The sequence below is a fragment of the Corvus cornix genome, chromosome 2, assembly GCF_000738735.6.
Source record: "Corvus cornix cornix isolate S_Up_H32 chromosome 2, ASM73873v5, whole genome shotgun sequence".
Lineage (NCBI taxonomy): Eukaryota > Metazoa > Chordata > Aves > Passeriformes > Corvidae > Corvus > Corvus cornix.
Genome location: NC_046333.1, coordinates 110,075,774 through 110,102,519, shown reverse-complemented (window position 1 = coordinate 110,102,519; position 26,746 = coordinate 110,075,774). Strand labels below are relative to the sequence as shown.

Genomic DNA, 26,746 nt, shown 5'->3' with positions numbered 1-26,746 from the left:
AATTATAAAATGCTCACAGTTTATAATGTTCAGGATTGTAGCCAGGGTTGAATTTATGAACAGTCTCATTTGTGTCTTCTTAACTCCATGTAAATCTATGTGCATATCTTAATTGAGGGCGCATTTGGAGGATTATTTGCATGAAAACTGCTGATGAAGACGTGTGGAAATAGGAAAGTTATTTTAAGACAGCTATAGTAGGGTATTTTCCTATCCAGGATGTTTGTTAGCTCTGACAAATCTTTGTTAATTTTGTCTGGCTGTTTTCATGAATCTTTGGTTTCCAACAAAAGCTAATAAATCCAGCTATGAATGCTTTAAATACAACTACATTTCAGAGAATATGAATCAGAGAAGGACTACATATATAGCATCGATACAGAAGAATACACATTTGTTGCTTTGTGCTGTGCAGTAGCATTCAGAGGAAGACTTGCTCCCTCATCAAATTTCCATACATTTGAACTGCTCTTGCCCAGAATTAGGGTAAATTGCACGACAAATGTTAAGATCATCAACACCCATCCCAGGCAATCAAAGTAGCTGCTGACCTTTAAATATGAACATGTTCACATACCAGTCTACCAACCATCTGGTGTGACCTGACATTTCCATTACTGGCACTCCTGTCTCTCACAGCCCCCTCCAAAACACTGCAAATATGATGATTTCTGCCCATGGTGGCTGCCATCTCCCTCTGCAAAGTGTCCTCAGGGAGGGATGTTTTGCTTACTCTGGCCCTTTTATTTCCATGCTTATTTTTTTCTCTAAATCCTACTGAATTGTAGCTCTGTTTGTCAGGGGTGTTAAGGGAGCCACTAAATCTCCCAGACCCAGGACCTGCCTCCCCAGCCAATATACCCAGCCCAGGAACGGTCCCAGGTGATCTCTACGTCCCAGTCCTAAGGATTTGGCTGCTGCTTCTCTTCCAGCTCGCAGATCTGGCTGGCAGCAAGGTTGTGTCTGAGACACACACGCAGAGGCCTGAAGTGGCTGCCTGGACAGGCTGCTGCACACACACACAGAGCAGCCTGGACAGCACAACCCCTCTGTCATGCTACCCAAATTCTCAGAAGGGCACACAGCCCTGTCCTCTTCCTCTCCTCCAGGAAATCAGAATGCAGGTTCTCTGGTGAAAAAAGTGTGCCCTCATTCTCCACATCCAGAAACACTCAAACATGCACAGTTCCCTTGAATGTTAGCATGGCCTCTAAACCTGTTTGATATCTGTGCCTGGGGATTCTGGCAGTGGTATACAAGTCACCTTCTGCTTGCCAAATAGGGCAGTGTGATGTTTGAGTCCTCCAGATGTGGAAATGTTTCCTCCAACTCATCAGCTAGTCCAGCTTGAAGTTTGCTAGTGAATTATGCACACACACACACACACACAGAGGATTGAATTCACTGCAGAAATATTAACACATACAGATCTCTCCAGCTGCCAGCACTTAGACCTCTTACACACCCACACACAACCTGATCCCTCCCGCTGCTGCTGGCACCTGGACCTTTCAAGACTCATACAAAACATACACACCAGTCCTTCCAGTTGCTGGGGGGGACCTACAGGCCCTATGGCCCACAGTCCCCCCAGTTCCTGGCACACAGACCCTTCCATGCAAGTCCTTTCATGTGCTAGTACCTAGATCCATGAGCCCTAAGACGTGTGATCTCCTCTGGTCATTGGCACACAGATCTCTTTTGCAGGTGGGTCTCTCCAGTTACTGGCCCCATATCCCTCCACTTTTCTTTGGATCTTTTAATCCTTCCCCTAAACCCCCCATAGTCATTTTTATGTAAATCCACAACCCTTTTCTGATAGCCCATATCTCAAGCAGCCTCAGCTTTTCCACAACACTCATGTTAATCATATTTTCCCCTTCCTATCAGTTAATAATTGTTCAGGTTGACATTCTTGAGGGTTCTGCCTGAGTAGTTCTTCTAATGGACCATCAATCAGTGGCTGAAGCATTCTGGATCCTCATTATTATCTCTGTTGTGACTTCCTCATTAATGTTTGTGTGTCTGTGAGGTTCATTTATCACTTTCCTCATCACTTGTTGTTTCTTTTATAGTGAGTAGATCACAACCAAGTAACTTAATGAACCAGACGCTCCCACACTCCACAAACTCTCACACTACTGACTGACAGCTGCAGCAGGACTGAGAACTGCTGGGTACCCTGTGAATACAGGGTCCAGCTTCCCTTTATTACAGACAATTGTATAATGATAATACAGCAAACTTAGACTTTCCTGTGTTGACTGAAATTCAGGACGCAGTTTTCATGTTTTCTTCATGTTCAGGGAGACTTGAAGGACAGGGCAGCCATGTCACACAACATGTGACATTTTTCTCCATTGCATGACGATGCACAGCACTGTCAGACACTCCACTGACTTCAGCACAGTATTTTATCCAGATGATGAATTATTTTCCAGACTTTATAAACTTTTATCATGATGGTTGAGATAAAAGGAACAAAAAGGGTCATGACGTAGTTGTGGTCTTGCAGTGATGTTCATCTTGTGTCTTTGATGCTTGTTTGCATTATCTTCAGAAGGATGTTTTAGTCTAAGTGGGGAAAAAAAACCAACCCACATCTTAAAAGTATATAGGGAAGGGAAATATGTGTACAATGTAAGAGCATTACTTGCAAAGAAACCAAAACTATTTATTGGAAGGTCATAAAGTAGCAGTGTCAAGTATTTGACGCTGCACAGAGGTACTGCAACTCAGTGGGGTATCACACAAAGAGTATTAGTACAAAATTTAAAATGGAACTCTGCTTTCTGGAAGGACATTCCTCTTCAGTTTGTTAACAAAATTTCTCCTGTGCCCTATGAGTCCCTCTAAACTATTGTCACTCTTTCTATTTCCAAGACAAGCCTCTATTTAATGTAAGAGTCCATGTATCTCAGACTGTATGAAAATTCCTATGAAAACATGCCCAAATGCTGCTTCTATCCAATACATGGCATTTCTGATCCTGTCATCTAGACAGTTTTAACTTGCTGTCTTCTTTTACCTTTCCCTAAGTCATGATTTCCATGGCTGCTTCATGCCTTGCATTAAAAAATGGCCTTTGAATGTGGAAAATTATTTTTAGATTTGCTTTTTGTTTTGACATTCTGGGATGCATTTTTTAGCACCATATCTGTGTATTTGAAGGGGAGATCTTTAGTAGAAGAGGCAGTAATAGATAAAGTACAAGTTTACTGAGCAGAAAATATGGTTTAATTACAGATTGAAAATGAACCTCTTTGTTCACACTATCCCACTCAATGTAGGCTGTCATTGGGGCAGAGTGGATGAGGGGTGGAGGAGGAGAACAGGTTTTTAATTAAGTGGGGTTTTGGTGTTTGATAAATTAGTGGCACAATGGACCTCTTTAATTTCCAATCTTGAGTCTTTAGGCTTCAAAAAGGTGACATCTTCCCATTTACTTCTTACTGAATTTGATTGTTTACCTTTTAGTGAGTATAGATATGCGTGCATGTGTGTGTATATTTGTTGAAAGAGGCAAAATACTTACTTCTTCTAGAGTCAGGCTGTCCTTATTCTCCCTTCCTTGCTTGTATTTCTTTTTAAGGCACACTGCAGTTGTGATGGTGACAATAAGCATTACAACAAACACAGTTATGGTTGAAGAAACAGCTATTACAGTATTTTCTTGAGTTGAGCCTTTCCTTTCACACTTTTCTCCCATGTACCACCAGTTGTCACCTGCTGGACATCTAGAAAGCAAAAGAACAAACATGTGCTATCACCTGCAGAGTGAAGGTGTGAAAAGGTCTACTTCAGAAAAATGGCATCTCTGATGCATTTTCTATATCCCAAAGCATACTGAAGTTTCCTTAAAATGGTCTTCTATTTTTAAAGTTGCTTTGAGTGGCCCACTGTCCTTACACACCTAAATGTGTTTCTTTCATCTTCCTGCTCTTTCACAGGTTGTGCCTTCAGAGAGAGCCTTTGCCAGAAAATTTAAATGCCTTCCTGATCCTCTGGACTGCTTAATGCTTGGTTGCAGCTGATTATGGAGCTTCTTTTTTTTTTTTTTTTTTATTTAATTTTCAGATTTAAAGAACTTGTAAGAGCTGCCTCTGCCTTCCCCCAACAAGCAGGTAGGAAAAGAAATTAACAGCCCAGCAGTCATCCAGTTTTAGGACTGAAAACAACCTCCAGGCTTTGATTCCATCACCTTACCCAGCACCACAATCGGCTCCAAAAGATTTTACAGTGAGCACACGAGGGTCCTATGATCTAACTGAAAAAGAAACATATCCATGCAGAGCTGCTGAGTGCACACCTACCCCCATCTTTCTAACCTTGGTTATTCCTTATGTACTGATTGTCTAGCTCCTGTCTAAGCCATTTATTCAGGACTACCTCAGCCCTGAAAACAAGTCTGTTTGCAGTGCACTGCACAGGTACTGCCTGCTGGGGGGACTCCAGGTGGTTCAGCTTGAACAGATGTATCACATTCCCGCCCATTTCCCATCAGAAAATTGGGGTGGAAACTGACTGCTGGTCACACATTTCTATAGGACAGAAAGCAGGTCACAAAGGCACTAAAGCTTCAAAGAGTCCAGAGATGTCAGAAAATAAATGTTCTCTTTCTGTAATTTTGAAATTAGGCATAATATTCAGCATGTTTTTTACTTTTGTCTTCTTGGAGCCAACTCTTGACATTTACTCATATTTGTGACCTGCTTCTGATGAGTTGCACGAGAAGTATTTTTTAAAAGGTTTCTAAATGGGGAGATACAACACTTAGTGAGTCATCCTGACTCTTGTGGCTCTTGGCCTTTATGTTTTCCTCACAGCACTCCCCCAGTCTACCTGCCCTGGCACAGCATCATAAGGTTACTACCCTTCAGCCTCGGAGCTTATTTGCAAGCCGGAACAATGCTAATCAGGAAGGTGGGTTACGTAAATGTATGCACAGAGAATTAAAAAGAAGTTGATATTAATCTTCTTTCAGGGCAAACAATCTTTTATTCCTCAGCAAGCAACTACACTTTGGTAATTCATGGTCATAATTTGCACTGTACAATATTTCTGAATCAAATTTTAAAATCATGTCTATGCTGCTTCCTACATAACAAGTATTAAAAATCTTCTCTACTGATATAAATGCTCTTTTCTTTCAATTACATTTATCCAACTCTTCTACATTTTGCTATTGGGAATTCTAAGGACTTGGAGTAATACATTACTGAAAATAATAAACACATTTAAAATATAATTTACAGGGAAGTCAAGCAGAGTACTTCAAAATGATCAAATGCTGAGGTTAGGAGCTTTGTTGCCCAAATTGGCCATAAGTTCAGTCTCATAGGAGCAGTTGTAAGTACTTGCCTTAGTCAGATACAGTCTGTCTTTTGTTTCATTAGGAGCAAAGATTTATTTTTTTAGAAACTCTCATTACTCATCCTAAAATTGCATTTGAGAGTGAATAGAGGCAGTTACCTGCACACTGGTGCTCTGTTTACCATAACACAGACACCATCATTTTCACAGGGGTTGTCTGGGCAGAAAGCTGGAACCTCTGGACCTTCGGGCCGGGTGACGCTGCTCGTTGTGGTGGTGGATGCAGTGGTGGTGCTCTCAGTGCCAGTGGGGGGCTTGTTGGTGGCAGTAGGGCCAGGTTTGGTGGTGCTGGCACTTGTAGTTGTAACAACAGTGGGTGGAACATTCGGCTCAGTTGACAGGAGATGTGAGATATCTGCACGGTGAACCCACAAGAAATCAGGTCTTTGCTCCACGTTATTTTTCTTCTTATTCTAATGATAATTTCTGATAATAAAGAGCAATGAGCCTGTCCACAGGTGTAATGGATAAACAGTCTTTTTTACCTTTCAGGAGCATGATGTATTTTGGAAATGTCTTCTAGATTTTTTTTCAGAAACAGATAGTTTTATTCAAATTATTCAAAATAATTTGCATTGTTTTATACACCTTCGCATGAGATAACGGAATTATACTGTGCATTTACCTGTTCATAAATTTATTCAAACATATGATTTGACTTTAGATATAGGCATAATTCAAATACTGCTTGTGTGCAAAGTACATCGTGTGTATTTATATCTGCAGCCCTAGTGACTTAGTATCTGACGCTGTTTACTGCTTTGTAAAGAGTATCAGCTATGTTTACATACCTTCCATTGTTAAAAGAATATAAACACCATCTTCTTTAATAAAGTTGCGGCTTCTAAGTCTCTTATGAGTTAAAAAGGCACTTGTTCCAACTCCCGGACCTCTCATGTATTTAGTTCCATTGGGAAAAGTTGCTTCGGATCCCACTTTATCTGGCCTATCCCAAGTATAATTTGATGAGGATTCTGGAGGAAAAAAAAATAAAAAAGAATGTGAATGTGAGACCACTCTGGATTTGTCTCTCAGCAGAAACCTCAATTGCCTGAGATTCCCCACTGATGAGAGGCACAAGACAATGGAGATCTTCAATTATGTGGTTTAGCCTGAGGTACTGAGAAAATAACCTGCTGGAGGTGAGGTTATTGGAGAGCTAGTTGAAAATCTGTTGCATTTTGTTTTTAGCTCTTTAAAGTCTAGTGGTCAAGAAGATAAGTAGCACATGAATCATCTGTAACACAAGTTAATGCAGTGCTTCTCAAAAGAGAGCATCTCCTGCAGTAGATGTGGGGCACAGGGTATTGGAACAACCTGAATGATCATGGATCACTGATGCCTGCTCCTCACACCCTGTTGTAAATCTCAAAGCTGAGCCTGATTGTCCATGGAATAATCTGACAGAGAGAGAAAACTGCCAGCTCCAACACCTCTCTGGTTAGAGAAAGAGTGTGTGTTACAAGGCTTCCCTTGGGAATCTGAGACTATTTGCAATACATGAATAAACAAGGAAGAAGGAGCAGAGGGCAAACAGACTGCATGTCCACAGGGCCAGGGAAGGAAAAGGGCTAAGCACTGTAGCTGTAACAGCAGAAAGCACAGGGAAATGTGCTTTTCCAAACATCTATGGAGGACATGGTGTGGCGTGTCTTTCATTTACAGAAAGGACATGAAGTCTTTCTAGATTACCCACTTTGTTTTCATATAGAACCAGTGTCATAGAAAAAAGGAATGTAAAACATACTGGTTTTAAAATAATGTGAATTGGACGTTTTTGTGCCTTCTTTCCTTCCGTTCTAGTCTGAAACTCCAGAAAACTAATTCAGTAGCAGAGGTGGTTTCTTTTGGCAAAATGAAGAAATCCATTGTGGCTTAAATCCAAACTTTATCCAGTGATGAATGTGGGTGTTTTCTTTAATATCTCTCTCTGTAGAGATTCCTGCCATTTCTCAGAGTTACTTTTTACCTCAGCTGCCACCTTTCCAAGTTATTGTGGACAACAGCCCTTATCTTCTCACACCTTGAACAAGTACAGATTTTATAATGTGAATCAGTACTTTGTCCATCTGGAGGCTTGTGCTGACATCACTGTACCTTTGACAAGGAGGGCAGGGATTTGTTTGATAGCTGCACTTTTATCTGGTATGAACTGCTTGTCTTGTTAATTCAATATTTTTCTTTTCATGCCTTCTGGAAAACTTTCATTCTCATCAAAACAGAAATAAATATATCCTCACAGAGCATATGAGAGAAACTTTAGGAATAGATCATCCACGTGCTTCTTCTGCAAATGCAACTTTGAAATCCAGAGTCCCAACTAAACTTGCTTGTAGGTTTAATTTTTTTCTTGTCTGTGGATCAATATTATTGTTGCCGCAAACATAATGAAACATTCCAGAAGCTAAAAAAATTGCACTAATTTACATGAAGAAGAGATGTGACCCCTTGTCTTTTGGTTGTGTTCTACATGTTTGATGTTGACTGACCTGATAATTGCAGAGGGTCTGTTGTTACACTTCTTTGGTTTGACATCCGTTGACGAATATCAGGATGCTGGTCAAGCAGGATCATGGTGCCTTGTTGCCACGGACAGGGCCATTGCAAATGATCATCGTTTGCTCCAGAAATCAAGGATAAGTATATTCCTAAATTAAATGGGTTACTAGTGGTACCATTTACATACAAGCTGACTTGAAAAGCATATCCTTTACTAGAGTAAAAAGGTGGACTGTATATTATCCCATCTCTCCCTGCTGGACTCGTGTTGAGGAGATGTGTGAAATTTCTGATATGCCAGACGTGGTGGGGACACTGAGTTTCTGACAAGTTGATGTCATCAATAGAGAGGCCTCCATTTGATAAGCCATTTCCTCTCACGCCTTGAAACACAACCCGGAATTTACTCGTGACATTCAAAGAAACATGATGGAGCTGCCAGTAAGTCTCAGGTGAACCTGTAAAACAAGGGTAAAGATTTCTGAATCAGCAGTACAGTCAAACACTGCACAGGTCTGTGTACCCTATACCAACATTGTGCAAGAATTTTTCAGTTCCCCTGGCACTGATGTGATGGAATATTTCTTCTGTAGATGTTACTTTTTCAGTGCAAGATCATATTTGCTCAATACAATATTTTAACAGAATTAATATGCATAATAGTACTTGTTGATATGTTTTAAAACTGCTTTTTCTTTTAAATTTTTAAATAAAATTTCATTAAATTAATCCAAACATTGTGATAATAAAATGTACAAAAATCGTTTCACCTGTATTATTAAAAAGAAAAAAAATTCAGAACTAATTATATTCAAATAACAATAACATGCCTCAACAAAAAATACTCCAGAGGATTCTGGGAACCTAGAACTACAAGACTGGTTCATTCATTTGTTTTTGTATTTTTAAATGGCTTGTTGGAAGCTTGCCTATGTAGAACCACTATTCACCCATCAAATGATTAATGGTACTAAGGTCAAATTAAAGCCAGTCATTTGCAAAACCTACTTCATGCAATAAAACCTCACTGCAAGTTTGATTCTGCATCCAAAAGTGCCTGCACTAGCAAATTCCACGTAACTTCAAGAGCAGCGTACACAAAAGCAAAGACCTCTGCACAGGGGCCTTGTGAGGTCGATGAAAGTAGAACACCCTTTTTTTAAAAGTATGTGCAGCAAATTCTTTTGCTTTCTGGGTCTTGTTTATCTGCACAGAAGACCAGCTGCATTTATTGAACAAGCAGTGCCAGTCCCAGGAGCAGAACTCATGCATCACTCTCCTAACAACCCTAAACACAACACAATGGATCTCAAATATGAGTCTTAATTTCTTGACATTTTTCATTAGTGTTATAATTAGGAGGTACAAAATTAACCCAGAAACAAGGAGAAAAACACCCCAGTGTTTTCCATTCAATTGCCTTCTGCATAAGCTAAAGGAATTTTACAAGTAATATGTGCAGTGCAAAAATCCCCCACAGCCACAGACCCGTGGGAAGGGTTCAGGGATTGTCCCTAAGCTTCATAGTTCAGTGCAAACCCATGAGCAGCTCAGCCAGGGTGAGGGTGTCAAACCATGGATGGAAGGGGCTGTAGTGTCACTGTTTCTTCCAGGTTGTTGACTCCATTGGTGAGGGTAACTTCTCACATGAGAGAAGTGAAACAGCTTGGGGGAAAAATGGTCTTGAACCATTCCTAAAAGTTTTGCCACAGATTGTCGAAATAGGGTGCCTCTTTGGACCCACTTTTGAGATCAGAGACTTCAAAGGAAATTATGGACTTGAGAAAGCAGGAATGGGAGATGGGACCTAATAGACACAAAAGAGTGTTTGTGAGGAAGAAGGAAGTCTGGAGAAATTAATCTTGACTTCAAAGTAGGGTTTGAAAGAGTTTGGAGGGCTCAGACCGATGTGAAGTCTACACCTGCCTTAGTAACACTTACATTAAGGATACCTGTTAGCACAGATGGCACAGAGGGTGAAGCCATAGAGGTGAAGAAAGGAGTGGAAAAAAAAAAAGAGAAAACTGGCACCAGCAGCAGCTGAGCCTAAAGGGACAAAAAGAGACAGAAATTATACCTATTTAGTAAAAGAACTTGCTCAGACCCTTCTGAACTTGATGTAGCTACAGTGGAGACCACATAATAGTTAAATAATGAAGAAAGTAATTTAATCATATGGTGACTTTGGCAATTCTAGCTTAAAGAGTTTTTGTCCATTAGCTGGCCTCATTCTGTAGGCCATAGGCTCCTAAAACCACAAGGTTTCAATCTTTTTCAAACTAGAACTCAAAACATGATCTGCTGCCCATATATTTCAGTTAAGTAATTTCAAACCTTGTTTAAAAAGCCATTTAAATTTTATTTATCTTTTTTAAACTTGTATATTAGGTATTCCAGGGCACTTTTGCTTTCCATTTCTTTATTATACTTTCTTATCAATTGTCATTTACTCCAATATTCCAACTTCATCAGCTACTATTGATACCAGCAATTCCAGAACAGTTAAAACGATTGCTCATGGAATTTAAGCAATTTTGGTGAGAAAACTGTTTTGACAATGTGAGAGTTTGAAATTTGTGGTAATTTATTATATTATAGGAAAACAGCTGACTGACGATCCATCAGGTATAATTTCACCAGCAACGAATCGCTTACATAGATAGAGAAGAAGCCAAAGAGCAACACTAGGAAATGAGTGACTTTGCCACAATAATTTCCCCCAGTACTTTGAAAAATATTGAGTCTAGATTAAAACAAAATGCAATTTATTCCATACCTTTAATCTCTTCGATGAATCTCAGAGTACCATTTGGATTGGCTGACGTGTACTCCCTGACCCAGACATTCAGCCGGTCGCCCTCGTTACCACTGTTGTATAAATAGAACTGTAAGCACTGGAAGCCCCTTTTGGGATACAGAATTCGGCTCTCCAGGACAGCTGTGCTTCCTTCTCTTCCAGCACTGGTGTTGAAATGCATGAAGTAGCCAGAATCTGCCAAAAGTCAATGAGAAATGAGCAGTAGAGAGAGGGGAGAGAAAACAGAATTTTCCTGGTGTACTGTTTTTCTTAACACTGCATTGTAATAACTCTAGAAGGTACAGTCAGGACAGAGTTAGGTAGATCCTGTACAAATCTCTGACTGAGGACTGTTACCTGTTCACATTTTCCAAAGGCAGAACCATTCTCTTTGCAGCTTTTGTCCTCATTTCATTATCTCTAGCAAATTGTACTCAAAACCATGGGGTTTTGCTCTTTACCCAGTGTCAATAACTCTCTGCAGGACTGGTTTAAGCTCCTGAACTCTTGGAGCTTTCTGACAGGTTGAGATACATCTATAGCTTGATTGTTTTTTTCATCTCCACCCTGATAATATACACTTCAAAATCCTGCTCCTTCCCAAGGACTTACTGAGAAATTATGCAGAAAAGCAGCAATCTATCGGGTGTGCCTGTACCACAGGTTCAACACTTTATATAACTCTCATGACAGGATGTGGCACTAAGACTAAAATACAGCTCAAAAGAGATAAGGACATTCGATCTTCTGAAATAAGCAGAAAATCAAACATATCACATGGTGTCCCTAAGCATGTAGGTTTATGTTGCTTAGTTAAAAAATAAACTGTAATTTGTCAGAAAATAAACAGATAACAAGGCCAAGCTTGAAGTGAACTCGCGTGTCGCTGCAGAAAACCCTTCCCAGAAAGATAAGAGTTTTTTTCTCATACCTTTGCATTCTCCCATATTAGTGTGATCAGTATTTGGCCCAGCAGGAACCTGAGACAAACGCTGCCAGTCACTGTTATCATCTGAACTTTGAATCATGCCACATATATTTTCAAGTTCAAAACTGCAAGTGTCCATGAAACTTAGGGAGGAGGCTACGACATTAAAAAAAAAAAAAATTGTGAATCTCTATTACATAACACATTTTAGTTCTGAAGGTCCAAAGCCATGAGCAGAGAAAGACTAAATGTGAACACCAAGTAATCAGTGGCTTCAAATATGATCAGCATTTATACATACAATGTTCAAGAACTCAAAACACTTGGTGGTTAACACTGACATTAATAAGATGTCATCAGGAGTGTTCATCAGGAACACTCTGGGCCCTAAGCAAGCACAGGAGGGCATCTGCTAATTATCATATCACATCTTTAATTTATAAAAGAAACACTAATACCAACCCAATTCACACACCTTCAAATTACAGTCCTGAGACTTCCCATTCATTCCTCTGCTTTCTTTGGGCCAGTCCACACATGGCCACAGATTTTGAGCTTTGCCAAGCTCACTAATGCATCAGCTGGAATGCTTATTTTGAAATATAGAAGAGCAGAAGCTGTTTCACTCTAATAAACAAACCTTGATTTTCCAAATGCTGAATTGATAAAAAACCCATTTGGCAAAGGACCAGTGGATATTTCATGTCATACAAATTTTACAATGTCTTTCATATAACAAGTGAGAAATTAAGTGAAGGAAGACTGTGAAGTTGGATATGAAAGGAGAAGACCATATGAAACATTTTCTCTGTCTAAAGCAAACTCTGGATAGGTGAGAGATAGCACAGTCCAGGTTTATCCCTGGTCTTACTTTTGTTTTCCATTGTACCACATCTGAGCTCATGTGTAATACCAGCCGTGAATTGAAAACAACTAAGCTAATGAAATGCTTATTAAACTACATATAAAATATTGTGGCTTAAAGGTTTAAAGATTTCACTGCATAACAAAAAGACCTTGAGTATCACAAAACTCAACCTCAATAACATGCCAAATGCTCCACTTAAGCTGTAGCTCTGGGAAGTACTTAAGTATGAACTGCTGCCAAATCAGTTCTACTGCTCAGATATTTTGTGCTGTCCTCACAGAAAGCTAAAAACCCTCTAGAGGCTGCAGGATAATCAGAAGTGTTGTATGAGTGCTATTTTTTAAGATACAGTATCAGTAGGATGTTGCAAAAACTAAGAAAAGGCCTTGGCAGCAAATGTTACATTGACTGCTGGAAAAAGAAGGTAAGCTAAAACGGAGAACTATTAGATGAACAAACTCTTTGAAATCACAATACAAAACAAAACATGAAACTGATTTGGCCAAACAGGAAGGAAGCAACCTAATGACCTTAATTAGAAAGTGCTGGCTGTCATGGAGTGTTGACCTGAATGACAGGAAGAGAGAAAGGCAAGACCCAGTAGCTCACGGTGTATTTCTGAGATTCATTCCTGAAACGGGGGAAGGGGCAATGAGTGAGACAGGTTGTGAATTCCATCTGCACCAAAAGCCTGATACTTGCTTGAAATGTAGTGAAAGACTGGACTCAGAAGAAAACACATGGGGAATGAGTGCCAAGTCCTAATTTCTAGAGGCAGAGGGAAACCTCATGGTCAGTTCTGTTAAGCCCTGTGCTGCAAGGGGAAAGCAGACTACAATCTACTGTTACCATATGGCCTGAAAGACAGCAGTGAAGTACAGATTGGAGCAGCACTAAATTATCAGACAGAATTTCTTATGGTGCGGGTTTTTTTCTTCAATTCAAGTACCAGGATTCACATTTTTAATGCAATTTCCTGTCCACATGGGCCTCTAGCAGATATTCAGCTTAAACACTTCCTTAAATCATGTTCAGCAAATGAAGTAATCTTTTACATGGGTGAGGGCTAGGACCTATGAAGCACCATCCTCCCTGGCACAGGTGGGTGATCTGACAGTATATATGTCTCTGCAAATATCATCCACATTATACACATCACGTGAAGCCAAGAGATGGATTGGGGAGCAGGGCAGGTCCTGATTGCACTGAAAGTGGTGGCAGTTTTGTCACGGATTTCAACTGGACCGAGGTTTTTTTCATTTGGGGAATGTGTTTATGGGTTAAGAATAAACTTAAAATGCTGTGAAGTATTTCTGTAATGCATGAGAATGATGGAAACTATATAAGATCAATGGAGAGGAAGAAGGACCCCATCCCCTGTTAAAGACATCCCTAGCTGTAAGCACGTTTATAATGCCTAATTGACTGTGCAGTGAGTGCTAGAAGCTAAGGCTGCAGGTAAGTGTGTGTTCAGTTTAGACCTACATGGATAGAAATATTTTCATCAGAATTGTACACTCAAAAAACTGCACCATTTTAATAAATCAGTTTGATAATTGTTTAAGGTATCTGCATAATGAGGCTTAAAATATAATTGTAAGCCAGTACTCACTACTTAGGATATTATAAAAGTTTTCTTCTGAGTGCCAGAGCACATTGAATGCAGCAACAATTACAGAATTATATTCCAGTTTGATAATAGAACTATCTAGATTTCTGTCTCTTACTTTAATTCACATTTGTAAAATAAACCCCACCTGAGCAAAATAACTCTTTTGACCACTTTTATAAGAGACCAGATTTGAAACTAAACATGAAAATTTTCAAAGCTTGCATTTTATTCCTAACAGTATCTGTACCCTATTTGCATGAATATCCACTCTGTCTCACAGATTCCACGAAAGAGGAGTAGGTATGACAGCACACTCATTTCTGTGCAGTGTCTGAGCAACAGCTGTGGAATAATACAGGGAAAAAACAAAAGGCTTTGTGCAGAAGCACACATTTTAAACAGCCACCCAAGGGATGAACAAAAATCAGCTGCTGAGCAAAGCTGGTTTTTAACTAAAGGTCAGATCAAATTGCACAGAAACCTCTGCTACTCAGCAGTGTTTCTGCAGGAGGGATGTTATTTCTAGCTGTAGTATTATTTTATTATTTTATTAATGTTTATTATTTTATTTGTTTTTATATTATTATTTTATTTATTATATTGTGTTTTTAACACAATTCACTTCTCCAAATATATTAACATCTCTTTCACTTGTGTCTGGATGGGTCCAGCATGTATGTATCACCCTCACTTCTTTCAAATGCCAGAAGCATATAATATAAAATAAATGGGGGAACTTACTGCAGTTGTAGAGCCGGTTCAGTTTCTGGAGGTCGTACTCACTGAAATCCATTCTCTGTCCTATGACATCCATGAAGTCTGGTATGTTGGTGAGGATGGTGGGCTCAGTTCCATTCATGAATGCAGTCTTGCTGTAGTGCATCACAGAATTGTAGTCATAAGGAACATTCAGGAAGTCTGATGTTTTATCATCATATTTATTGAAATTATGTTCTTTACCTGAATGGCAAAATTAAAAGGAAAGGTTGTCTGTTGCCCAAGAGAATCAAGTTTCAATGTAAAGACTTGCAGTGACAGAGAATCCATCAAATCCCAAAGTATTTTCTATAGCCATTTACTTGCACTTACTCTGTAAAACAGTTTTATTTCCAGTCTAGGGTTATTTACTGTCCTCTTTCAGCCACTGATGACTTCTGCTGGATGAAGCAAGGTTTTTGCTACCAGAAAATTTTTTCCTGTGAAACTACTTGTAAACTTTGATAGGCTTGTGATACCCAAAAGTTTAGAGAGTGTTTTAGTACTCAAATTACTGCAATTTGCAACTGTTTCTAATCTGTATTCTCTGTTGTTTAATTGCTAGTCATTTTAGGTAACAATAAACAAGTTAGAATTGTCATCAGATAAGCTTCCAGAATTTAACTGTACAGGCGTTTTCTGGAGTAAGAGCAAAAAACCTATTGCTTACTACCCAATGGGGAGTCAAGATTTAAATCAGTCAAAATACAGTAACTATATTCTGGTCAGTGTAAAAAAGTTGCAGCAGTTTCAAATGTCTAACAACAGTGCAGCTTGTCACTAAAGAGTCAGCAAAATATAATGGAAATCAAATAACGGAGTCTAGGTAATTTTCTGTAATTTATAATTGAATATGCACCTGACTGTTGATCATGACTAAATAAGAATGCATTAGATTTAATCATTATCTACTTTCTCAGTTTTCTGTGTGTGCCTATGTCAGGAAAGCATCAAGTCTGTGTGTATAACTTTGTTTTTGAACAGCCTGAAAGTCACAGAGGACGACAACAGGCTAAAGAGGCAGAGACAGAGCAAAGTCCTGAGGAATTCTGTGCCAGCTCTCAGGCTTGTGCCAAATATACCAACACTTACAGTTCACAGGCTGCATTGCTAAAGTAACAGCTGGCGTGACACAGACCCTATAAGGTCTCTTCTGCCTGCCCACCCTCTGCACACTCTTCTATCTCAGCTCTGCTGCCTGCACCAGGTGTAGCAGACAGGCAGAAGGAGAAGGACCAGTGTTTTCACTGGAGATTTTCTACTGGCTTTGGTCACACTGGGTTTTTCAGACTGGGGAGGGTTTTTAGTTATTTTTATTTCGTTAAGGGCTTCTAGAGTAAGTGTCCTTTTAGAGTATTCATTTAAACAAATTAAATTATCCTCTTCTGCTCCTCCATGGTACAACATGTAGCATAACAGGATTCAAATCTCTAATTAGGGCTTTGGAAACCGTCATGGCACAAGGAATTACAACAGCAACAACAAATGAGAATTTCTGTCTCAAATAGATGTTCCTTGATACCTCATTTATTGATATACTAGCTTTGAAAAGTAAGTCTAGGTGAGGGAATAGCATGACCACCAAAGGATGGCTGGAAGGGATGTTCCACAGCTAAAACACTAACACCAGAGCCTGAAAGGAAAAGCAGAGGAGTGACTGACCAGACTGAATCCTGTCCCAGACGATGGTCACGTAGTCATCCCGGTCAGACCGTGACTGCTCATGCCAGAATCCCAGGGCATGCAGGAATTCATGCTGGATTGTCCCAATCCTGTCACAGTTGGCACCGATGGAGAGCTGCTGCAAGCCCATTTGCATGTTTCCCACTGAGGACCAGCAGCTGGCATTGACATTAAAGGAGAGAGGACTCTTTGAGATACACACCATCCCCATGCCATGAGAACCCCAGAACCAGTCTGTTCAACAGGTAGATTTTAACCTGAGCATTGAGGTCACATTTTGGTACAGAGAGCACTTCTCCATTGATCTGTTCCTTATCATATCCCTTCCTCTCACACTTAGCTCTGTTTTGATGAACAAGAAGTTCCTCATCTCTGGCTCTACTAGAAGAAAAATGTTGAGCTATTTGTGACAAAAGAAAACTGATGAGGATTTCTTTTGATGCCTTAGGTTTTAGCTTTTATATTTTTCAAATCCTGTACTGCCTAGTGTGTAACTCTGAAGTTTCATGTGGCCTGTTAGCCGTTGTTCTCTCATGCTGGTTAGACATAACAAACCCTCTCTAGGTTTGCTCTTCAAGGACACCAGGCCCCAAAATGTGTAAACTAAAAGCTTCTGAAGAGGGGAGCAAACTTTGGGTAATTACATCATTAATTGGGGTTATAATTGGAGAATTAACCCTGATACGCAAATGAACCAAACTTACAGCAGTGTGAAGAACCTGTGACCTGGGGTCTATCTTGGGTGGAGCCTTTTGACTGCCCAGGGTGTACCTTTGAAGGCCCTTCAAATAAATACCTCCTTTTATTCTCTTATTCTTGTCCAGTCTCTGTTTTTAGGTGGCCGCCCCAGGCATCACTTTGGTACTCTGGGACATCAAAGGCCATGGGCACATAATTTAGAGCAATTCAGTTACTGCAAATTAACAATTTTCAGCTAGACCACAGTATGTAGCTGTGAGCACTCTTTGAGCCTGTCCCTATCATAAGAAGAAGTGGGTTAATGAACATTCTCTGCCTGCTTTTCTCTGTAGTGTTTTGGCCTTTTACTTTGCATGGGGCTGTGGCTGCCAGGCAAGGTGTGCTTCTGCATGGTGTCTTTACCATCTGACAGGTTGGTGGATGTGACAGTGCTTTTCATAGGCTCTTTTCTTTCTGGCTCTCTGTGAGCTGCTGCGCTAGAGCACTCACTGCTCTCACACGCTCCCAAGTAAGAGCAAAACTGCAGCTGTGCTGGAAGTTTTTCTTAAAGGATGAAAGAATTTGGTGAGTTATCTGCATAGGCCAATAAAATGGCACCCTGTGTCCACAAAATAGCAGGCACAGAGAGCTACATTTAAATTGATATTTTATGCAGCAAATAAATCAATACTTACCCAATGAAGTACATAAAATTAATCGGGCACAAAATATACCATAGGATTTGCAATCCTACCACCCCAGAAATTTAAAAACACAAGCACGCCATGTGCTTTCAAACTTTGTAACTTATCAGTGCAACATATTCCCCAGTATTTCATTTTCCACAGAGCAACACAGGCCTTGCCTATTGATTACTCATTATAATCACAACATGAGACCTGGTAAGGAGCACATGTAGTATCCATAATTTCAAGGTCTTTCCTTGAACAAAGCCTCACATTGATTCATGTGCTGTGCAGAAGTCCATCACAGGCCTGGGTCCACCTCGTACCAAAGCCACCTCTGGCTTCACAGCTGCTGCACAGTGCACAGCAGGCCACAGGCACATCCAGGACACTTGGCAAAAGTGACGTCCAAACAACAGGGGATGCAGCTGCCCCTTGCCTTTGGTCTGCCAAATGCCTACAACACTGTCATTCTACAGCCACAGAGGGAGTAAATACATGGTCTGTGTCACCCTGCACTGAGAATAAAGCTTAGGTGAGTGGGACATGGCATTCCACAGCAATGGGCGCCTGGAAGCCTGTGTCAGCAGTATCTTTGAGGGGGAGAAAGTGGAGAAAGTCCCAGTTTTCCCCAGGTGCGTGAGAGCTGTATTGCCTGTGACTCAATGCTTTCTGCATTGCTATCGGAGGCTGGAGGAACGGGAAGTACCTGCTCTGATTAATCCCACCATCCCTCTTTTTGGGCTGTAAATAGACACACGCCATCAGTAGCAACGATGCCACTCATTTCAGGCACATTTTCATACTAATGTCCTTCTGCTGATTTTCTTTCCATAGTATCACAGATCATCAGTATCAGCTCACAGACACTTTGGCTTACCAGCACCAAGCTGGTTAGCCAGGGATCTCTGTCAATCCACTTCTGCATGGATTCCCTTTGTTGTGTGCAACAGTGGCAAAGAGCTGTAGTGGCCTCCCAGGAGGTCTCCATGAAAACCTGATTTTCCATGTGGAAGTACTAGAGATGATGTTGATCCTCCCTGGTCTGCTAATCATTTAATTCTACAACACCATGCTAGTTTTCCTGCTGAATAAATCCTGCTCTTCATGAGAACAGCAAGGTGAAATGGCACATCCATTCCAGACTCTTCTAAGAACTTTCCAGGCACATCTTACCACATCCGATTACCCTATGTTTCTGTAATTCATAATTACACCCCTCATGAATTTTGCTCAGCACCAGGCTGGAGTTAACATAATACTGGTAGTAGCCAAGGCGAATGATAGGTGCAGAATGTGTACAGGGAGGGGCTCTTTGTACAGGGTCTTGATAGACTCTGTACATACACCAGAGACTACAAATGCATTTTTACACAGGGTGGTCAATACAACAAGACAGCTGGCTTCTTTTGTGGCTTACTTCATTTGAATACAAAAGGGTAATCCAGACAAGGACTTTATGGCCTACTACAAATCCTTTTGACACAGAAGTTCCCCCACATTCCTCTGTTTTATAGATGCAAGCCAAGACCAGAAAGGCAAAGATGATTTATCAACCTTTACTTGGTGTGGTAAAATTTTATGTTGCCAGGAACTTTGTGTGCCTGTCTGCACTGTACCCTCTGGACTGAGGTCTTCAGTCAGCAGATAGAAGAGTCCTAACTGATTAAAAAAACTCCAAAACAGTGGGAACAACAGAGAGAAAATGGGTTGGTTTACCCAGCTTACACCTTGTTCCATTACACCAGAAGTGAGGAATGGCATGAAACGAAGGCAGTTCATTCAGGGTCAGTCCTGATTTCTTTGTACAGCCCAAGATGACTCACTGAAACTGGATGGACATTTTCAGGAGACTGCACCATTTAGCTCCAACCTTTTCAAAAGTTCTGCTGTGGATGTGTCAGCTAAGGTGATGGAAACACTTCAGGGCAAGCCACACTCCAGGCAGTGAGGGCAAGATATGTTATCCAACTAGAAGGATTCATCTTCATCACCATGACTCATCTATTTTTAATAGACATATAAATGAAACATTGCCCAGAGTGCTCCTACTTGCCATAGGCTAAATATTGTGGCTCTTTTTCAGGTACAATTATTAGCAAATTCAATGCATACTTTAGGGGATGAAGGATTACGAAGTTCAGCTACACGAGTTTCCCATTTAGCTCAAAGAGCTGGAGTTATTAGCACAGGAAAAGGCATTGCTCCCTGAGTCTCCAATTATACATCTTTTAGAGCTGAGTTTCAGTGTCATGTGTACAGAATGAACAGCAGAAAATACAAAGAGCCAGACACCAAAGAAATTTTGAAACAATTATCTGCTACAAATATCTCAGAACAAGCCAAAGGGAAGGAGAAACATTTTTATTATCAGAAAATCTTTTCCCATTTATGAATGCGTTCTCATATCAGGAAATTATTTTCTGAAAGCAAATTTCCTCACCAGGCTATCAAGATCTCCCTGTTCTCCTTCTCTAAAAGAGAAATGGTTCAGCATAGAGTGAAGAATATATCTGTTCTTGTTGCACTGTTTTGACAGAGAATGTCTTAGAAGGGAAGAAGTCAGGGCAATTTTGACTTCTTTACTGGAGTCATATTTTGCAAAATTTAAGATGAAATAGCATGACTATTCATCAAAAGAGGTAAATAAAGTAAAACATCAGTAAAATATCTCAGTGCTGTACAGAATTTAAAAATATTTCTCTTTTATCTGAATGCTCATGTGACATTGTTCAAATGCACTTCCATTGTTACATTCAAACAAATTCATTGTCCCACAGCGAGAACTATCATATTTCTCCTTGGTTTTTCTTTTCCCCTAAAAGCCAAGGTATATTAAGAATGACCATCTGAAAGTGATATTCCATATATCCAAAGATCAGTCAAGAACATAATGCTTTGTTTCTGACACCTTTTACCATGTCCAAAAAATTACCTCTTAAAGGACTTGATTTCTTCTTATATTTACGAATAATATCAGTAGAAATTGTTCATAACTACTAAGGTAATACCTCTTTTGGAAACTATGATGGCTTAAAAAGGACTGGGGAAATGGAGACAACAAAAATGTAACATAATAATCAGGAATATGAGTTTTAGAGTGAATACTGGCCGTGAAAATAGCCCAAAAGCAAACAGAATGAAAGCTATTTTGAATTGCTTCTCTTACCCACTTCCTTTGAACACAGATATGTAATTCTTCTCCCCTTCCCAAGGTTTGAAGTCAATACAAGTTTTCAGTCGATACTGTTCAAATGCCTTGAGGATGAGTCCCTTAGCATTCATTTCTGCAAAGCAAACAGTGTTCTTGTCAATACTGAACTGACAGATTTCTACTATTATCCGTATGGAGCAAGTCCCAAGGGTGGGTCTTGCTCCAGCAATCTTTGATCAAAATAAACAGGCTTTTTGTTGGATTAAGACTCAAGGAGGAACCTAGAAAAAAACATAAATTAGGGTCTTGCAGAACTGTATCTTGCTCTTGTTTTGCTCCTGTGTAATTTTTCTTTGTATAAAATGCATGAAATATGACACGATGAGCATATAAAGGATAGTGGGGGGGGGGGTCTTAATTTTGTACATTCTTTCATTTAATTTTTTGAGATTTATGTAAACAAGTATTAAATAGATAGGAAATGAAGACTTCATATTTTACCCAGTGCAGAATGCAGGCTACAGATCCCTCACTGAATTTCTGCAGGACTTGAATTTTTCAGATTATATCTATGTCATCTCCTCTAAGCAACTTGCATAGTTTCAACTCAGAGATTTAAAGGATGGAGTCAAACTATGATGTGTCCCTGGCACACATTAGGGGACTCGGCAATGTGCCATTGCAAACTGCCTGTCAGAATGCCATTTTGCCTTCACTGGTATAGATGCTGTAAATGGCCTTAAAAATATCTTCAGTGCCCTCTTTTCACTTCTGCTTTGTAGAGTTTCATGTCTCAGACACAGGATTCCAAAACCAAAACAATCTGCTGGGCTGTAGCAGGATAATAATTCAAGAAAGGAGATGAGAGCCAGCACTGATGTGAAGATTATAAATCCCATTGGGGCATGCTCAGCCCCATTCCTGCTGTGGGAAATGGCCTGCTCCTGACTCTAAAGGGGAAAGGATGCCACAGGAGCTTTATCAACCCGGGTTAACATTGCAATCAACACAACATACAGACATTGTGAAGGGCAAATACCGTACCCAGGCTGTCCTCAAGAACGTAAGGGATAACGTGGGGCCACCGATAGCTGTCACCAATGATGGCGTTTCGTTCCTGCATCCAAGAAGGAAAATAAATATGCAGTCCTCAGTAAAAAGGGATTCAGCATTAGGGACTACAATAGTGCTAAAGCAAACCTGCAATTTCAATTAAGACATAAAAGAAAACAACGAGCTCAAAAACCTTGAAAGATTACTCAGAGGTCTGAGGTTTGGGTTTGAAATTGCTTCACTCCCTTCTACCAGTGTCTCCAACTTCTGCAGCATTTTCTCCATAGAAATTACCTGAGATTTTGGTGCATGTGCATGGGAGCTTCAGCTCCTATGGGACGCCTTAAGATCGAAAGTCCCGAAAACTGTACAGAGATTAATCATATTATGATTTTTCATAATGCAAGGGTTTGTTTCTGTGCCTTTAGCAAGTTCTGTCCTTGCTTCTAGTGACACATTCAGCATATCTCCCAAAAGGGAAAGTAAAATACTATTTTCAGAGTACTTTCAGAGTTCAAGACACATTGGGGGTTTCTTACTAGATATATTTGAGATATAAATGTAAATTTTTTTAGTGGATCAGATAAGGATGCTGGCCAGATGCCTTAAAATGTGGTATTACAGATCGGAATTTTTCATTGGTTTTAGTCAATCTATTTATAGGATGAAGGTTTTGCAGTGCTGCTCAGTAAATTTAATTTGCTCAGAATAAATACTGTACAGATAAATTAAGAAATTATTTTATACAAACTTGCCTGGATGATTATCAGTGCTGCCTAATCTCTTAAAAGTGCAAATGTAAAAAAGGAAACAAGAAGCTAATAATATTGATCTAATCACTGAAGAGATCTCATGCTGGATAATGTTTCTGCAAATGCTGCTGACCCCTTCATTGTCGATAACATTTTGTAGAATTTCATCCCCAATCATCTTCAGTTTATTGTCACATAAACAGCATTTATTGTTTGCAGGAGCAGGATGCATCTGTTATTTCCATGTTAGTGATACTTTACATTTAAATCAATGACACATTTTGCTTTGTATCATATTTCAACTCACCCCATGAAGTTTGATGTCTCCCTCAAAAAGGTCCAGTCCTAAAGCTAAAGGGAAAAGGAGATTAACATTCGCTTATTTTATTGATCTGTGACTACTTTAATGAAAATTATCAAGAAAAATTAAAAGAGAATGAATTTTGAAAAACCTTTGTTTATGTCGAAGATGTCCTGATCAATTCCTCCATCTATGTCTATTTCTGAAAAATAAAAAGACAAGTGAGGTAGGACATTAGCCCTTGCTGTTATCTTTATGAAGTGTGAAAATTAATGCAATAACAATAACAGTAATTATAAATCTGTGTCTGTCCTAGCGATGTTTATGAGCAGCTGGTTTTGTTGACTGCCTCCCATGCATACAAATAGATTTCTAAACAGAACTCACCAGTTGTCTCTGGAGCAGGCTGGGGAGGGGGAAGAAAAAAAGATATTATTAGAAAGGCACATAATGAAATGCAGCTCGCGTTACTTTCTCAACAGTATTAGAGATGTGATTCAAGCTCAACTGACAGCACTTAGCACACGGCTTTGTATTGGATTGACTGCACCCACTGCCTCCTCATTTGACTGGAAATCTTTATTTGCTCATGTGGCAGCTTTGTGCCCTCCCCACCTCAGGCTGCCCAACAAGTAATTCGCCCGGTACTGCTTCTGTGCAGGTTTCACAGCCGCTTTTCTCTCACAACTCAGGTAGCGCTGAATTGTCCTTCACAAATGGGGAAAAGAAGGAGCCTATTATTTCTATGGAATCAAGTACTGCTACTAGTCAGCAGCTGTACAGAACCTATGGAAGTTATGCTGAACTTCCCATCGCAAATCAGACGACTAGGGGAGAGAATGAGTGGTCTGGTGTCACACAGCATGGCTTTGAAGGACTGGGCACACAGCCCAAGTCACCTCAGCCCCAGTTCAGTGCCCTATTTGGACCCCATTTACCTAAGCACTACCAACTCAAACACTCCTTTTGCAACATGGAGAATCCACAGACCATAATGAGATATAGTTACATATGATGAGATACACAAAGAAGAATTTCCTTGCCGTAGCATGCCTAGAGAATGTAATCTTAATTCTTTTATTTGACTAGACACCTCATTTTGGACTGGCTTGGATGTACTTAACACTATGCAACTGTTTCTCACACAGTGAGTAAAATCATGAACAGCCCTCCTAAGCAGTCACTCCTGCATGTCTTGTATTTGTATGTTTGAATAGAAGTTCACAAAATGAAGAAAAAAACCATCTTTATATTCTAAGCTCTAATATAGGTTGCAGATAAAGAAAATGGAAAAATATAACAGCAATTCTGGAAAAAAGTGTGGGATTTTTACTTTTACTATGTTGGGGAAGATGAAACAGGAAAGCCTTGGAAATATGATTGCCTGACAAAAGATTTTGGGAATATGAAAACTACAGGCAACATCGAAATGAAAGCCACTTTTGAAATACCAGGTCTTAGTTACTGAACAACTGGAAAACAATGGTATGGCCGACTGAAGGTAAGCCCCTTTTGATTGAACAATACCCTCTGCTAGCAGGCAGGTCCAAGGGTCAGAGCAGACCCTACTAGCTCAGCAGAAGGGGTCCAAAGAGTAGTTTTTAGAAGTTAAGATGTAACACTCTATGGTAATATAAGAACTCTTATAGGCTGTATGTAAATGCTATAGGATTTGTATCTTGTATTAGATTGGTTAGTGACAATTAGAATATTCAGTACAGAAGATGATTTATTGTATTGTAACCAGGACTTCAGACTTTCTCATTCTCTCTTCACTTCTTACTTCTACTTCAATTCTCATTCTCTCTTCACTTCTACTTCAGACTTTCTCATACTTCTCTCTTCCACTTCTACTCTTGCTCTTACACCCTCTCTCTCTCTCTTACCCGTTCACTCTCTTGCTCTCTTGGGCCTGCTCAGAGCTGAGTCTGGCAGCTCTGAGCAGTGCCCCAATACCCACGCCCTTTACAATAAACCGGCTGTGTCCCGAGACCTGCCTATAGAGATCTCTCGTCTCCATCCGTTACCGTCTACGTCCGGCCGTCCCGACTGGACCCCAGAAACCCCCGAAACCTACATTACTACAATTTGCCCGGTTTTTCTTCCTCCATATAAGTAATTTATTTTCTGTACATGCAGCTTTGCATGTAGGACTTCTTTTTCCAGTGTGATAAACATCTGCAACTTCCACTAGAAGCAATGAACAACACAAGATCAGAATGCTGACAAACAGCAAAAATCAAGGCAATGCAGTCCCTAGGAATATTAATTGTGGTAATTTCTAACACGTGTATGATGTGTAAGACAACAGTATTGCCAGAATATTCAAGACAGATTCAAATGCACATGTTCTTCTAGACCCGAGTTTTGACACATAATGATGGGAACAATTTTGAGAGAAACAACTGTGAGCCCTAGAACTGACTTCATATAAAAATTTTAACCAAAGACAGAAAAAAAAATCCTACTTCCCATGAAATTTCGAGGTTTGGAAAGAAAGCTTTGAAATTGTCAGAATGACCTATTTTATCTTCATAATGAGAGATTAAGTTTTAATCTGAAATCACTGTCTTTTTAAAACCTCAGCAAATGGCAGTAAAAATATTGTAAATAAAAAGGCCAGAAATCTCGTCTTATGATTTTGATTCACCTGAACTACAATTAACTCAGGGTGTTGTTTCACAGTTTTTGTCAGATTTTGATCATTTAATCCAATTGCCTAATAGAGGAAAATAATTTTTGCCAAACCAAGTGAAGGCTACAAGAGAGATAATTCCTAATTGGTATCAGCTGGCACAGGCAAACGCTTAATATCTAACTCTTATCTAAGCAGGCAAAGTTTTTAATCAACTTCTTCTGCTTCCTTTTTTTTTTTTTTTAAATGAAAACTACCACCCACATATGTCCTTGCCCAGTCTAAAGGCAGGATTTTGACCTTGAAGGGTCGATTACAGAAAACACTGAGTAGAATCTGTTTCCTGACCGAATTTCTTCTGAAATAGAGTGTTTCAACACTCTGCATTTTGGATGTTTTCAAAATTTGTCAGATTTTAAGATGGGTGACTCTTAAAAACCCAGTATCATTGTGGGAAAGTGACCGACTCCATTGAAAAACTGGTTCCAGAGTTTGGCAGATGCAAATGCTGAAGGATTGATATTGATCTCACATTTTAAAATTAACTGCTATCATTCAGGTTTACATTGATACATGAGAAATAAGGATGGGGACTTTAGGGAAAAACCCCACAACCATATACACATGCAGTTTAATAACTGCAGATATCTTGCTCAGACAGATCGTCCATAGATTTGAAATGTCAATAGACTCCTCCTACATGTTGAAGTTTTATTGCACATATATTGTACCATTACACTTTGTTATCACTGCATATGACAATTCATTATCACTGTGCATAAAACAGTATCTACATATTCAAGTTTTGAAATTAAAGTGCAGCTTGTAAAAGAAACTGCAAGTACATGGGCAAAGTGTGCAACACACGTTTTGAAGACTTCATTTGCTTTTAAACTCCCACTCACACAGATTTCTGTGAAAAAAAAAATTACAAGTAAAGCTTGAAATATTAAAAAATTAAAATCACATTA

At 39.7% G+C, this 26,746-nt stretch overlaps 1 protein-coding gene across 1 annotated transcript; it reads right to left on the bottom strand.

Moving 5' to 3' along the window:
- Nucleotides 1–2,164: 2,164 nt before the first annotated feature.
- On the bottom strand, nt 2,165–26,746 carry MEP1B (meprin A subunit beta). Its single transcript, XM_019286804.3, has 14 exons — nt 25,501–26,746; nt 23,292–23,342; nt 23,147–23,190; nt 22,079–22,151; nt 21,050–21,167; nt 16,496–16,674; nt 14,819–15,037; nt 11,601–11,753; nt 10,649–10,864; nt 7,863–8,330; nt 6,165–6,347; nt 5,473–5,728; nt 3,536–3,737; nt 2,165–2,574 (listed from the first exon to the last, which is right to left on the bottom strand). The coding sequence occupies exons 1-14, from the start codon at nt 25,568–25,570 to the stop codon at nt 2,557–2,559; spliced, it is 2,250 nt and encodes a 749-aa protein (XP_019142349.1). The 5' UTR covers nt 25,571–26,746; the 3' UTR covers nt 2,165–2,556.

Bases quoted from the DNA above. Each gene is read 5' to 3' on its own strand.
- MEP1B (XM_019286804.3), bottom strand. From the start codon at position 25,570: ATGAAGTCAGTTCTAGGGCTCACAGTTGTTTCTCTCAAAATTGTTCCC. The intron at 23,343-25,500 runs GTCTAGAAGAAC...TTTATTTTTCAG, and splicing joins CATTATGTGTCAAAACTCGG to AAATAGACATAGATGGAGGA. The intron at 22,152-23,146 runs GTGAGTTGAAAT...TCTTGGATGCAG, and splicing joins GAGACATCAAACTTCATGGG to GAACGAAACGCCATCATTGG.